At 47.9% G+C, this 12,153-nt stretch overlaps 1 protein-coding gene across 5 annotated transcripts in view; it reads left to right on the forward strand.

Annotated features, from left to right (window-relative positions):
* The window catches only part of KIF20B (kinesin family member 20B), a 237,092-nt gene that overhangs the window by 213,220 nt on the left and 11,719 nt on the right, over positions 1-12,153 (forward strand). For all 5 annotated transcript variants that reach the window (XM_033943513.1, XM_033943516.1, XM_033943517.1 and 2 more), the window contains exons 31-32: positions 2,539-2,640; positions 3,585-3,732. In XM_033943513.1, the coding sequence (XP_033799404.1) occupies positions 2,539-2,640; positions 3,585-3,732 (250 nt within the window). The remainder of the gene's footprint in view (positions 1-2,538; positions 2,641-3,584; positions 3,733-12,153) is intronic.

The raw sequence follows: 12,153 nt of genomic DNA on the forward strand, positions 1-12,153 counted from the left end.
CCGGCAGAGGCACTGCTTATGTTCTTATGTTCTAAATCTGTGTGTGTGTGGGGGGGGGGGTTCAAAAGTTTGTCTTAACTAGGTGTATAATAAGTTAAGAGCCCACTTGTGTGCAGTCACAAGCTGAGCTGATCAAAGTGAATTTGAAGGACGTATATAAACATGCCAAAGCAAGAAGCTGCAGAAAGAGGGATGCTTTTTATAAGCCTAGATGCAACCAATTTCTGGAATTAAAGGATGACCCATGTGCATTTTTTCAATAGACTTTGTGTCCAACTGTTTGAAGGCCAGAGAAGACTTCCGCAGAGTACTGTATTTTTCGCTCCATAAGACGCATTTTTCCCCCCCAAAAAAGTGGGTGGAAATAAGAGTGTGTCTTATGCAGCGAATACCACACGTGCGCCCCCCTTAATGTAATCCTGGCGGTCCAGCGCTGCCTCCCAAGTCCCCATCTGCCGCGGCAGTAAGAAGCAAGCAGGAGCTCTGATCCCATGCCGCCGCCATATGAATGGTGTCAGTTCAGTCCAGCGCTGCATCGGCAGGCTCCCCCATCTGCCATAGAAGTGAAAGAGGCACGAGCCCCGAGCGCGCCTGCCTGGTCCTGTGCCGTCGCCCGAATGGTGCCATTGGTTCTCGTGAGACTCGTGGGAGCTGATGACACCATTCGAGCAGTGGCACAGGACCAGGCAGGCGCGCTCGGGCCTGCCTTTAACTTCCGCGGCAGATGGGGAGCCTGCCGATGCAGCGCTGGACATTTGGGCAGTGGCGCGGGACCAGGTTTTACAAATTTTGCATTTTATTTCTGTTTCAGTTAATGTGTGAAACCTGGCACCACCCATAAGCAGAACTATCAAAATTTTGAGTGAAATCAAACAAAGAAGCTTATGGTAGTGAGATTTCTCTTCGTGAAGATTTAGGTTGGCTTTCTCAGAATGCTTTTATAAAACCCCTCTGCGTTTTCTCCACCTGTGGAAACAAAAATCCCCCCCCCAATTCTTCAAGGGCCAGTTCATAGAGCTTAAGAACTTTTCTTAAATGTGTAAACTAGAAGAAATACCCTTGATAAATCAGTTTCAAGTATTTCAGTGTTGAATCTGAAGTTGATATAAAGTATAATTTAATTTTATTGTTATTCAAAATTGTGTTCATAGAAATGCAGGGAAGTAATGGCAGATAAAGATTATATAATATTCTATTTAGTCTTTCCAATCACATGGAGTGGATGGAAGAGTAACCTCATGGTTAATGCTATAGTAGCTCCTTATGACCCTGGGCAAGTCATTTAAACTACTTCTAGGCTCTGTACCGTAATCCCTTTCTTAGCCATGGTTTCTTGAATTCATGCACCTTGGCAGCCAAAATCCATGCAAGACTTACACTCTTAATGGTGAGATCCTAGCGAGGGCTGTAGCAGAACGTGACTTATGGGTGATCATCAGTGAGGACATGAAGACTGCCAAGCAAGTGGAGAAAGCTTCATCTAAGGCTAGACAAATCATAGGATGTATACTTAGGAGTTTCGTCAGCCGTAAGCCCGAAGTCATTATAGATCCATGGTGAGACCCCCATTTGGAATACTGTGTACAATTCTGGAGGCCGCATTACCGCAAGAATGTGCTGAGACTTGAGTCTGTCCAGAGAATGGCCACCCGGATGGTCTCAGGACTCAAGGATCTCCCGTATGAAGAACGGCTGGAAAAATTACAGCTATACTCACTTGAGAACGCAGAGAGAGGAGAGACATGATCGAGACATTCAAATATCACGGGTTGTATCGAGGTGGAAGAGGATATCTTCTTTTTCAAGGGTCCCGTGGTAACAAGGGGGCATCCGTGGAAAATCAGGGGCGGGAAACTGCACGGGGACACCAGGAAATACTTCTTCACTGAAAGGGTGGTTGATCGCTGGAATAATCTTCCACTACAGGTAATTGAGGCCAGCAGCATGCCTGATTTTAAGTCAAAATGGGATCGTCACGTGGGATCTTTTCACAGAGAAAGGTAGGGGAGGGTTATTGGGGTGGGCAGACTAGATGGGCCGTGGCCCTTATCTGCCATCTGTTTCTATGTTTCTATCCTCGTCTTTGCTTGCCCACTAGAGATGTGCATTTTTCAAAGCTGAGCAGGAAACAGAAAGACTTCCCTGCCTGCTCTGTGCCCTTTCCCTACCTGCCTGCCAGCCACTAGGCACTGCCCTGTCCCTGCCTGCCCTGTGCCTTGTCCTGGCCTACCAATAGACCATAAGAGGGGGGGACAGGGGACAGAGCCTGGCAGGGAGGGGGGGACAGGATGCAGATCCTTGCAAGGAGTGTGGGATTGGGTGCAGAGCCTGGCAGGGAGAATTTGGTTTAGAATGATTTTTTTTTTCTTGTTTTCCTCCTCTAAATCTAGGGTGCGTCTTATGGAATGAAAAATACAATAACTGTCTAAATGTTGTAGTGTGTGGCTTGATTTTGAGATAACTGTGTGTGCTCAGGGAAGAATTTGATAGCGTATATAGTATATTGTACTGGAACTCACTTTTGTTTTGTGTGTCTAGGTTATGGTGAAGAGGGAAAACAGGAAAAATGCCACATTGAGCTCCACCATTAGTACACCGCCTTTGCAGTACAATGCTGCCACTGGCAACAAGGAAGAAAAGGTATGTGTAATCTCTTCTTCCGGCTTATTTCTTTGTATGAATTGCACATGGAGGTGCTGTATTTCAATAAGGGTCCTCATTTTACCTAGTCAGATATTCATCGTCCAAATGATATTTGAATACAATTTAGGGGATGACTTGCAACTGGGTAAAAGTGCACACATATTCCTATATGCTAAATTTTCAGTGTGAAATTACTTGTAATTTAAGTATAAACCTCTTCCCAAGTTTACTCTTTGAGATGTCTCCTCAGACAGCAGGTAAGCTTGCATAAATTTGTTCATATTAGGTGGGCCATTTCTGTGGTGCCTTACCTGCAGAATCCTTTACCAAATTCCCTTGCTCTGCAGAGCCTTTCTCTTCCAGTACATGCAGTCCTTCTATGTTTGCCATGTGTCAGAATGTTTACTAGTTCAGAAGCAGAAGTACATGATCTTGATTCTGCTTAGCAGATCATCCAGAAGTCTTGAAGCATCCATTTAGTTAGACAAGTCACTTTATAGAAATCAGGCCTTCAAGGGTTTCATGCGTTCTGTTCACTAGTCAGCAACCACTTACTGCTTTCAAATAATGAAGACCCACTTTGATTACACCGAAATTTATTCTACTTTTCCTTTCTCCAACATCAAACAGAAAAATAAGTCTGATAACTATTAAGATCATTGCATATGTACTGGAAATAAAATATCAGAACTTAGTTTGCTGTAGCTACGACAAAGGCATAACTTTGGGTAGTAAAATATTGATCTGTGAAAGTAACATTTACATAATATCACAGTGTCCTTTTAAAAGTCAATTAATTTACTTAAATTCTTAATGTCGGGTGGGGAAAAAAAAGCATGAATGTTTAGAAAACAAATGTTACCCTTAAGGCACTTAGCAAGCATGGAGGCTAAATGTGCTGTCTGGAATAATGAGTGTTTCAATCATTTTATGCCTTCCAGGATGCTACTAGACTGCCGCTCCAAAAGGGCTCCTCTTTGAAAAACCAAATATCCAGTTCCAGTACAAGGTCACTTCGCAAAAAAGACGGGACATTACAGAAACTTGGGGACCTTTTGCATAGCTCCCCTACTATTCTGCATACCAAAGGTTTGTACACACTGCATTAACTGTATTAAGTTGAAAATGTAATCTGATTAAGAAAAGGGCAAATATTAATGCAGTTTACCATTTTGAATAGACACTCACGGTCAAAATTGTGTACTTTGTAAAAAGAATTCTAACATTTTTTTTTAATACATTTTTCCAAAGGACAACAAAATTTTACAGACTTAATATGCATTTATAATATGGAATAACCAGATACAAAACATTCAGCACTTTTTTTTAGTTATCATCATATTTGATGGTGTTTACATGAATTTGCCCACAAGAACTATTTTGAATGTGTACAGCCAATGTTAATGCTAGTAATGAACTGAATATCCTTTTTGTTTGTAAATCTTTATTCATTTTCATCTCTTACAACAAGTGTTTAATAATCAATCAAAATAATTTTTACAAATCACTTGACAATCTTACTTATAATCATTAAAGTATAAAAGAATTCCTTCCCACCCACCCCACCCATTAACAATAAATCAATGATCAAATATCATATTTCCCAATCCCACCCACCTATATCTTATATAATAACAAGGTATTTAAGGTGTCTGATCATTAGAATATGTAATCAATGGCCCCCAAATATTTTTAAAATTATGATAATTTCCTTGCTGTATAGCAAGCACCCTCTCCATTTTATAAATATGACAAACTGAATTCCACCAAAAGGTATAATTAAGTTTAGTATAATCCTTCCAATTTCCTGAATATCCTTTTAAATCAATCATAACCTGGCACGTCTCACAGCTAACCCTATATGTTCTCTTTTTCTCCTAAACATTGTAATTCAACCTGTTTCCCTTTTGTTTTGTGTATTGTCAGAGTCTTAAAGTATGATTTTTTTGTTGTTGTTGTTGTTTTTTTTTTTTTTACCTAAAACCCTGTTCTTTAGCACTCTCCAGACCAGTAGAGGTTAATCTTTACGAATGGGTATATATCCAATCATGACCAGCAGGTGGAGACTGAAAACAAAACTGTGGGACAGTATATAATATACTCCCTTCTCTATTTACATCAGTCTTCTTTCAGTCTCCAGCAGGTGTTGATGTGATCTGTACCCATCTCCCTTGGTAGGGCTGTTGGAATTTGTTTAGGGGGTTTCTAGTCCCTGTTTTTGGCCGGACAGAGCTTGGGTGGGCCCTGTTTGGGGGTCCGTCAAACCCCTCAAACCCCCACCTCGGGGGTGTCAAACCCGGCGGGTCTCGAGCGGGGTCCCTCCCCCCACTTCCTCCACCTCCCCACATTTTTTTAGAGGAGCCTCAGCAGTAAGCCTTGCCCCCTAAATCAAGCAAGGCATATTGCTTTGAGAGCCTGTGGAGTCTGTTCTGTAAAAAAAAAAAAAAAAAAAAAAACAAACCTGAGGTAGTGCTGGTCTGGAGGGTTGTTTCCCTTTAAGAAAACTGTATTTTACTGTTTTTTTCATCTAACCGGCACTTTTTTATAGCTAGGTCACGTATGGAGCAATTGTGCCCTTCTCCGGGGGAGTGGGACACAATTAGGTCCAGCCGCGAGGCACACGCGGCCGGACTGAAATCGGTAGTTTGGCCCGGTGAGGTGGTGGAGCTCCGTCGGCAGCAGCTGCAGGCGCCCAGAGCTCCCCGCCGATGGTGCCTCGCGAGTCGGCTGGGAGCAGTGGGGAAGCCCAGTCTTCCCCAACCGCCCACGGAGGGATTCCCCGAAGGATTCCCTCTCAGCTGATTTTTTGACAGCTGATGCCGACTTGCCTGTTTTAGCGGCTGGGACTGTTCAGCCTTCTCAGTCGCTACAGGCCATGGAGGGATCATTTTTGGCGGGAACTTCGCCATTTTCTCTGTCTGGCCCCTCCATTTTGTCTGCAACCTCAGGTGACCTTCCCCCTGTATTGCAAACACAGGGGCAGGTTTCAGCAGGGACCCCTGCTGGGGCAGGGAGTCCCTGGGGACCCCCAGGGGTTTTTTGTCCCCAATTTAATTTCTTTCTTTGTGCAGACAATTGGGGGGTCCCACGTGCACCTGGGGGGTTTCGGGGGTGGTTTCCCTCCGCGCCCCCTATGGCTTTGCCTCCCTCTTTTCGTTTGGCGTTCCCTCTTCCTCCTCCCTCATCCAAGCGCCCGCGGGGGGGGGCTTGGGTTGCGAATTGGTGGTCGGAGGAGCGTGTTGGCATGGTTGAGGACCTGGCTGCTTTGGCGGGCTTCCAGGATCCTCTAGAGGGGACGCCCGCTGGCAGCGGGGCGGCGGGTTTCCCGTCTTCCAGAGCAGATGCGTCCGTGGTGCGCTTTTTATTCAGAGGGATGAGCTTTTAGACCTGATGTAGCAGGTCTCCTTGGTGCTGCATTTTTGAAGTTGCGCCACCAGAGACCCCGCGTATGGGGGCCCCTCTGCTTCAGGGGGTCTGTCCTGTTTCCCGCTCTTTTCCTGCGCGTCAGCATTTTCGGGATTTTGTGTTGGCGCAGTGGCCTACGGGCGCCGTTTCGTTTGGTGTGCGCCTTGGCTCATGGGTATCCCATCCCGGAGGGGGATAGGGCTACCTTAATTTCGTAAATGGGGGACGCGGTGGTCTCGGCACTTCTTAAGCGGCATACCGTGCCTGTTATGGACGGTTCTGCTCTTAGGGTCTCTGAGGAGCGTACGTTAGAGACACTTCTTAAGTATAATTTTGATGTCTCTGCCTTGGGGGTCCCGGCGGCTATTTGTGTGGGGCTGGTGGCTCGCACCGTGTTTCGGTGGTCTGAGCATGTCCTGGATCGTGAGTCTGATGACTGGTCCTTAGTGGATCAGGAGGTGGTGAAGTTTGAGATGACTGCCTCGTTCCTCTCGGTTGTTCTTTGTGACTTGGTGCTGCTAAGTCTGGGACTTTTGGTGGCCGCACGCTGTACCTTGTGGCTTCGCGCTTGGTCGGCGGTTGCCGCGTCCAAAACTGAACTTCCCAAAATTTTTCCTTTCGGGGGTTATTTTTTGTTTAGAGAGGACTTAGATCCGGTGGTTCAGATTCTGACGGACTCTGAGGTGCCCCGTCTGCCTGAGGACCGTGCCCACCCGGCATCTCGGGTTGGCATTGCCCGGGGGCGTCTGCGGGAATTTCGCAAGTTTCGCCTGGGGCATGGGACTGCTTCTTTCCAGGCTTCCGGTTTTTCCCCGGGGTCGGTTGGCTTAGCGCATGCAGTCTTTTCAGGGGGCCCGTCGGGGGGCTGGGAGTTCCCCCCGGTTCCCCTGCTGCCCGTCCTGCGCGATGTCTCTTTGCCGGCGCCCCCTTTGGTTCCCGTGGGTGCCCGGCTTCGCAACTTGTTTCCCAAGTGGGCCAAGATCACGTCCGATCAGTGGGTCCTGGTGGTGGTGCGGGACGGTTATGTACTTGAATTTTGCCCGCTCTCTGCCGGATCATATCTAGCCTCTCCATGTCAGGTGGCATGGGAGACGCTAGCCTTTCGCCAGACCCTTCAGCGCTTGCTAGATCTCAAAGCAGTTGTCCAGTGTCCCCTCAGGAGTGCGGTATCGGCTGGTACGCCATTTCCTTTATGGCGCCCTAAAGGGAGGGGACCTTTCGGCCCATCCTTGGTTTAAACTGAGGTCAACAGGACTCTCAGAATTCCCTTTTATTCGCTTGGACACACTGCAGTCTGTCCTTCTGGCGGTTCAGCCGGGGGAGTTCCTGACTTCTCTCGCTCAGGCGGAGGCCTACTTGCCTGTTTCCATTCGGGCCTCTCCTCAGCTCTTTCTTTGCTTTGCGATCTTGGGTCTGCACTATCAGTTCTGTGTGCTTCCCTTGGGCCTGGCCACGACTCCCCGGACGTTCGCCAAGTTGATGGTGGTCGTCACGGCGGCATTGCAGTCAGAGGGCATTCTGGTGCACCTCTTCTGGGATGACTGGTTGTTTCGGGCGAAGTCATTGCAGGAGAGCGCCCAAGTTGCGGCTCGGTTGGTTGAGTTTCTCCGGTCACTGGGCTGGGTGGTCAACCTTTCCAAGAGTCGGTTGGTCCCCGCTTAGCATCTGGAGTACCTTGGGGTTCTGTTCGACACCTCTTTGGGGAAGGTCTTCCTTCCAGAGGCCCGGGTAAGCAAATTGCAATCTCAGATTCGCCTTCTTTTGGCGTCCCGGTGTCCTCGGGCGCAGGATTTCCTCCAAGTCTTGGGGTCGATGGCAGCGTTCCTGGATGTTGTGAGGTGGGTGCGGGCCCACATGTGTCTCTTCAGTATGCTCTGCTCCGTAGATGGTCACCCCAGAGGCTCAGTTTGGAGGTCCCTGTCCCTCTGTGAGGCTTGGCGCGCTGCAGTCTTCTTTGGTGGCTCCAGACCTCTCATCTGGTCCAGAGGATGAGTCTGGATCTATCGCAGTGGACGGTGCTTCTCACGGATGCCAGTCTCCTCGGTTGGGGGGGCTCAGTGTCTAGGTCACTCAGCTCAGGGCACCTGGTCCATGGAGGAGGCGTCCTGTTCGATCAGCATGTTGGAGACCAGAGCCGTCCCTCTGGCGCTGTTAGCCTTCCGCTCCCTCTTGATGGGCAAGTCGGTCAGAGTCCGGTCTGACAATGCCACAGCGGTGGCTTATGTCAATCGTTGAGGCACCAAGAGCGCTCAGGTGGCGGAGGAGGCGGCTCGGCTCATGCTTTGGGGCGGAGCCACGCCTTCTGGACCTCTCGGCTTCTCACATGGCCGGGTGGAGAATGTTCAGGCGAACTTCCTCAGTCACATCTTAGATCACAGAGAGTGGTGTCTCAGCCCTGTGGCTTTTCAGTTGATAATGCAGGCTTGGGGTCAGTCCCTGATGGACCTGACGGCCACGAGTGACAAGGCCGAGGTGTTCCGCTTCTTCAGTCGTCGCAGGGATGGACTGGCCGAGGGTCTGGATGCTCTGGTTCAACCATGGCCAACAGAGGGGTTGTTGTGCATGTTCCCTCCGTGGCCATTAGTGGGCAGAGTTCTTCTCCGCATTGTTCGCCATCCAGGTCTGGTGGTTCTGGTGGCTCTAGATTGGCCTCGACATCCGTGATACGCAGATCTGGTGACACTCTGGTGGCGGATCCTCTTCCTCTGCCTCCCTTGGACGACCTTCTGACGCAGGGTCCCATTCGACCCGTCTCCCCTCTGTCTTACGGCTTGGCTTTTGAAAGGGGCTGCCTTGGTAAGAAGGGGTATTCAGATAGGGTGATTTCTACACTCTTGGGGCCCTGGAGGCTTTCTACCTCTCAGGCTTCTGTGTGGATTTGGCACTTCTTTGAGGGGTGGTGCCAGGTGCGGAGAGTGGTCTCTCTTCGCGTTTCTGTGTCTAACATCCTAGAGTTCTTGCAAGATGGCCTGATAGAGGCCTGGCTTCGGCTTCTCTCCGGGTTCAGCTTGTGGCCTTGTCAGCCTTTCGGGGGTTTGTGACGGGTCAGCGTTTGACAGCCATTCCTGATGTTTTTCGCTTTTTGCGGGCGGCCAAGGTGCTCAGGCCTCCCGTGCGGTCCTCTATTCCCTCTTGGAATCTCAGTCTGGTTCTCTCTATTCTGATGCACCCGCCCTTCGAACCGTTGGGCGGCTGCTCTTTGAAGGACCTTACTCTGAAGACGGTCTTTTTGGTGGACATTTCTTCCGCTAGGCGTGTTTCTGAGCTACAGGTTTTCTCTTGTAGGGCTCCCTTCTTAGAGTTTTCTAGGGAGCAGGTTGTCTTGAGGCCTGTTCCTTCCTTTTCTGCCAAAAGTAGTTTTTCCTTTTCATGTCAATCAATCTGTGGTCCTCCCGGTCTTGGGTAGTTGGGAGGGCTCTTCTGAGCAAAGACAGCTGACCAAGTTGGATGTTAGTCGGGTCCTTCGCTCTTATGTGCAACGGACCCAGGAGATCAGGAAATAAAATCATCTCTTTGTCCTTCTGACTGGTCCTCTTAGGGGGCCGGCGCTTCTAGGGCTACTATTGCATGCTAGATCAAGGAGACTATTGCTTCCGCTTCTCTTCTGGGGCAGCAGCCCGTTCCGGAGTTTCTCAAAGCTCATTCTACTCGGGGTCAGGCGGCTTCTTGGGCTGAGTCGTCGCTCGTGCCTCCAGTGGACATTTGTAAGGCTGCGGTTTGGTCTTCCTTGTATTCCTTTGTCAGACTCTTTCGGGTAGATGTTCTGGCGCGTCAGGACACGGTGTTCGGTGTGTGTGTTCTGGTGTCGGCCCTTCTGGGGTCCCGCCCGTGTGAGGGACTGCTTTGGTACGTCCCATTCGTAAAGATTAACCTCTACTGGTCTGGAGAGTGCTAAAGAAGGAGAAATTAGGTTCTTACCTGCTAATTTACTTTCTTTTAGCTTCTCCAGACCAGTAGAGGTCCCCACCCTGTCTGTTGTTGTTGGGGCTGTTTCGCGGGCAGTTTTTGTTTTTTGCTGCGGGTTCTAGTATTTTTCTAGGGCCGGGGAGAATTGAAGAACAGCGGCTGTGGCTCGGCTGGCTTAGCTGGCGAGCTGTGGGGACATTTTCCTTCTGGTATTTCTCCTCTGCATTTTCCAACAGCATTTGGGTATGTTATTTGTTACTCCTGTTCGGAGTATTGTTTTCTTTCTGTTTTCCAGTTCTTAGTTCTGCTTGGCTATTCGGCAGACTGATGTAAATAGAGAAGGGAGTATATTATATACTGTCCCACAGTTTTGTTTTCAGTCTCCACCTGCTGGTCATGATTGGATATATACCCATTCGTAAAGATTAACCTCTACTGGTCTGGAGAAGCTAAAAGAAAGTAAATTAGCAGGTAAGAACCTAATTTCTCCTTTTTATATTTGTAAATCGCATTGAAACATGATATTGCGATCAAATCAAATTTTAAATAAACTTGAAACTTTGCAGATTTTCTGGTATATTATGATTCTATGAGAGCTGCCTGGATAAGGTGCTGCTTGTTTCCTGGATGCTTGCTTACAGCCAAGCACTTCAGACTTGACCACAGATGCTCTGTTCAATTGAGGTGAGGGCTATTTTCTAGCCAGAGCAAGTGAAATTTTTTTTTATTATCAAATCATTTGATGCACTATCCTGTTGGGAAAATAAATCTGGTTTCTTTAGCATCTCTCCAGACCAGCACAGAAATGGATGGGTTTACGCTCCTCTGCCAGCAAGTAGAGACTGAGATAATTAACTTTTGGGTACAGTACAAGTGTACTGTGTAGTCCCCATTACAATCAGTCTTTTCTCTGTCTCCAGCAGGTGGAGTGGTAAGATTGTGCAGTTTGTGCTGAGGTTTGTTTTGGGCCTTTTTGATCTGATTTAGTGAGCCTTTCCCTTTGCTGTCTGGACAGAGCTTGGGGTACCCTTTTGGGGGTCCTACCGACCTCAGGGGTGCCACATTTGGGAGGGTCGAGTCCCTCCTCTCTATTTTCCTCACCTCCCCAGGTTTTCTGAATTTAGAGGAGCCTCAACTGTATGCCTGGCCACCTGTTCTGCACAGAGTACAGTTTAGAGTGCCTATGGGGATCTTCTCTCTTGAGACAGCTGGTGAGCTGTGAGAAGTTAAAAAAAAAAAAAAAGACACAAGAAATAAAAGGAGCATAAAGTGGTCCTGAGGCTGCCATTTTTTGCACTGCGTTGTTGTACATGGGTTTTTGGCACATTCAGTATGAGCACTTCAAAAAAGCATCACAAGTGCGTTTTATATGGGTGCCGAGCGGTAGATGTGGCTGGTTAGTACACAAAATGTTCTAACTGCCTTGAGGGGGACCCAACTTAAGGTGTCAGTGTCGGGCTGCCCTTCACGTGTGCACCGCTCATTGACGAGAGGCGGTGGTGATGCCTAGGCCTCACCTGCCGTCCATGCTGGGGTTTCCTCATCTGCAGGCTGTCTGGCAGATTCAGTGTTGCAGACCGCCAAGAATGCTGGGGATTCCCTTATCACTCCAGCTGCTAGCTGTGTTTTTTAGCTGCGGGGTCGAGTTTGGCTTCAGTGCTGCATATTGTTTCAGATGACAGTTTGGCGATGATCCTTCCCTCGGTTTTGGTGGGAAGCACATCCATTTTGCCCAGGCCTCAGGTGATCTTCCTCCTGCCTTAGAGACAAGAACAGAAGTCTTAAATGTGTCTTCTGCTTCTGCTGTTTTCTGGATTGCTGCCGATGTTGTTTAGTCCTGATTTTATGTTAAAACAAACTGTGGATACAGATGTTCTGGAGATAATTTATTAAACACTTACATATAAAACCATGAAAATTCCCTTGATCATCTTTGGACATATTGAATACTATCATTCCCAAAAACTGATTCTTGTTTTATTTTTCCAGATTATTGCTCCCGTTTTTAACTGTTCGCTTTGTCATCTTTTAGCCTACTGAACTCTTTCTTTGCTACACATTCTAAAAAAGGTTTCTTTCTGAAACTCTTAAGTAACTTGCTTTGAGCTAAACTGATACAGATGTGGCCATTTCTGACAACACCTAATTGATTTCTCAGATAATTTTTCTGCTGTAGGACAACAATCTCACAATTCTGTC

This window comes from Geotrypetes seraphini, chromosome 4 (genome assembly GCF_902459505.1).
Source record: "Geotrypetes seraphini chromosome 4, aGeoSer1.1, whole genome shotgun sequence".
NCBI classification, from domain to species: domain Eukaryota; kingdom Metazoa; phylum Chordata; class Amphibia; order Gymnophiona; family Dermophiidae; genus Geotrypetes; species Geotrypetes seraphini.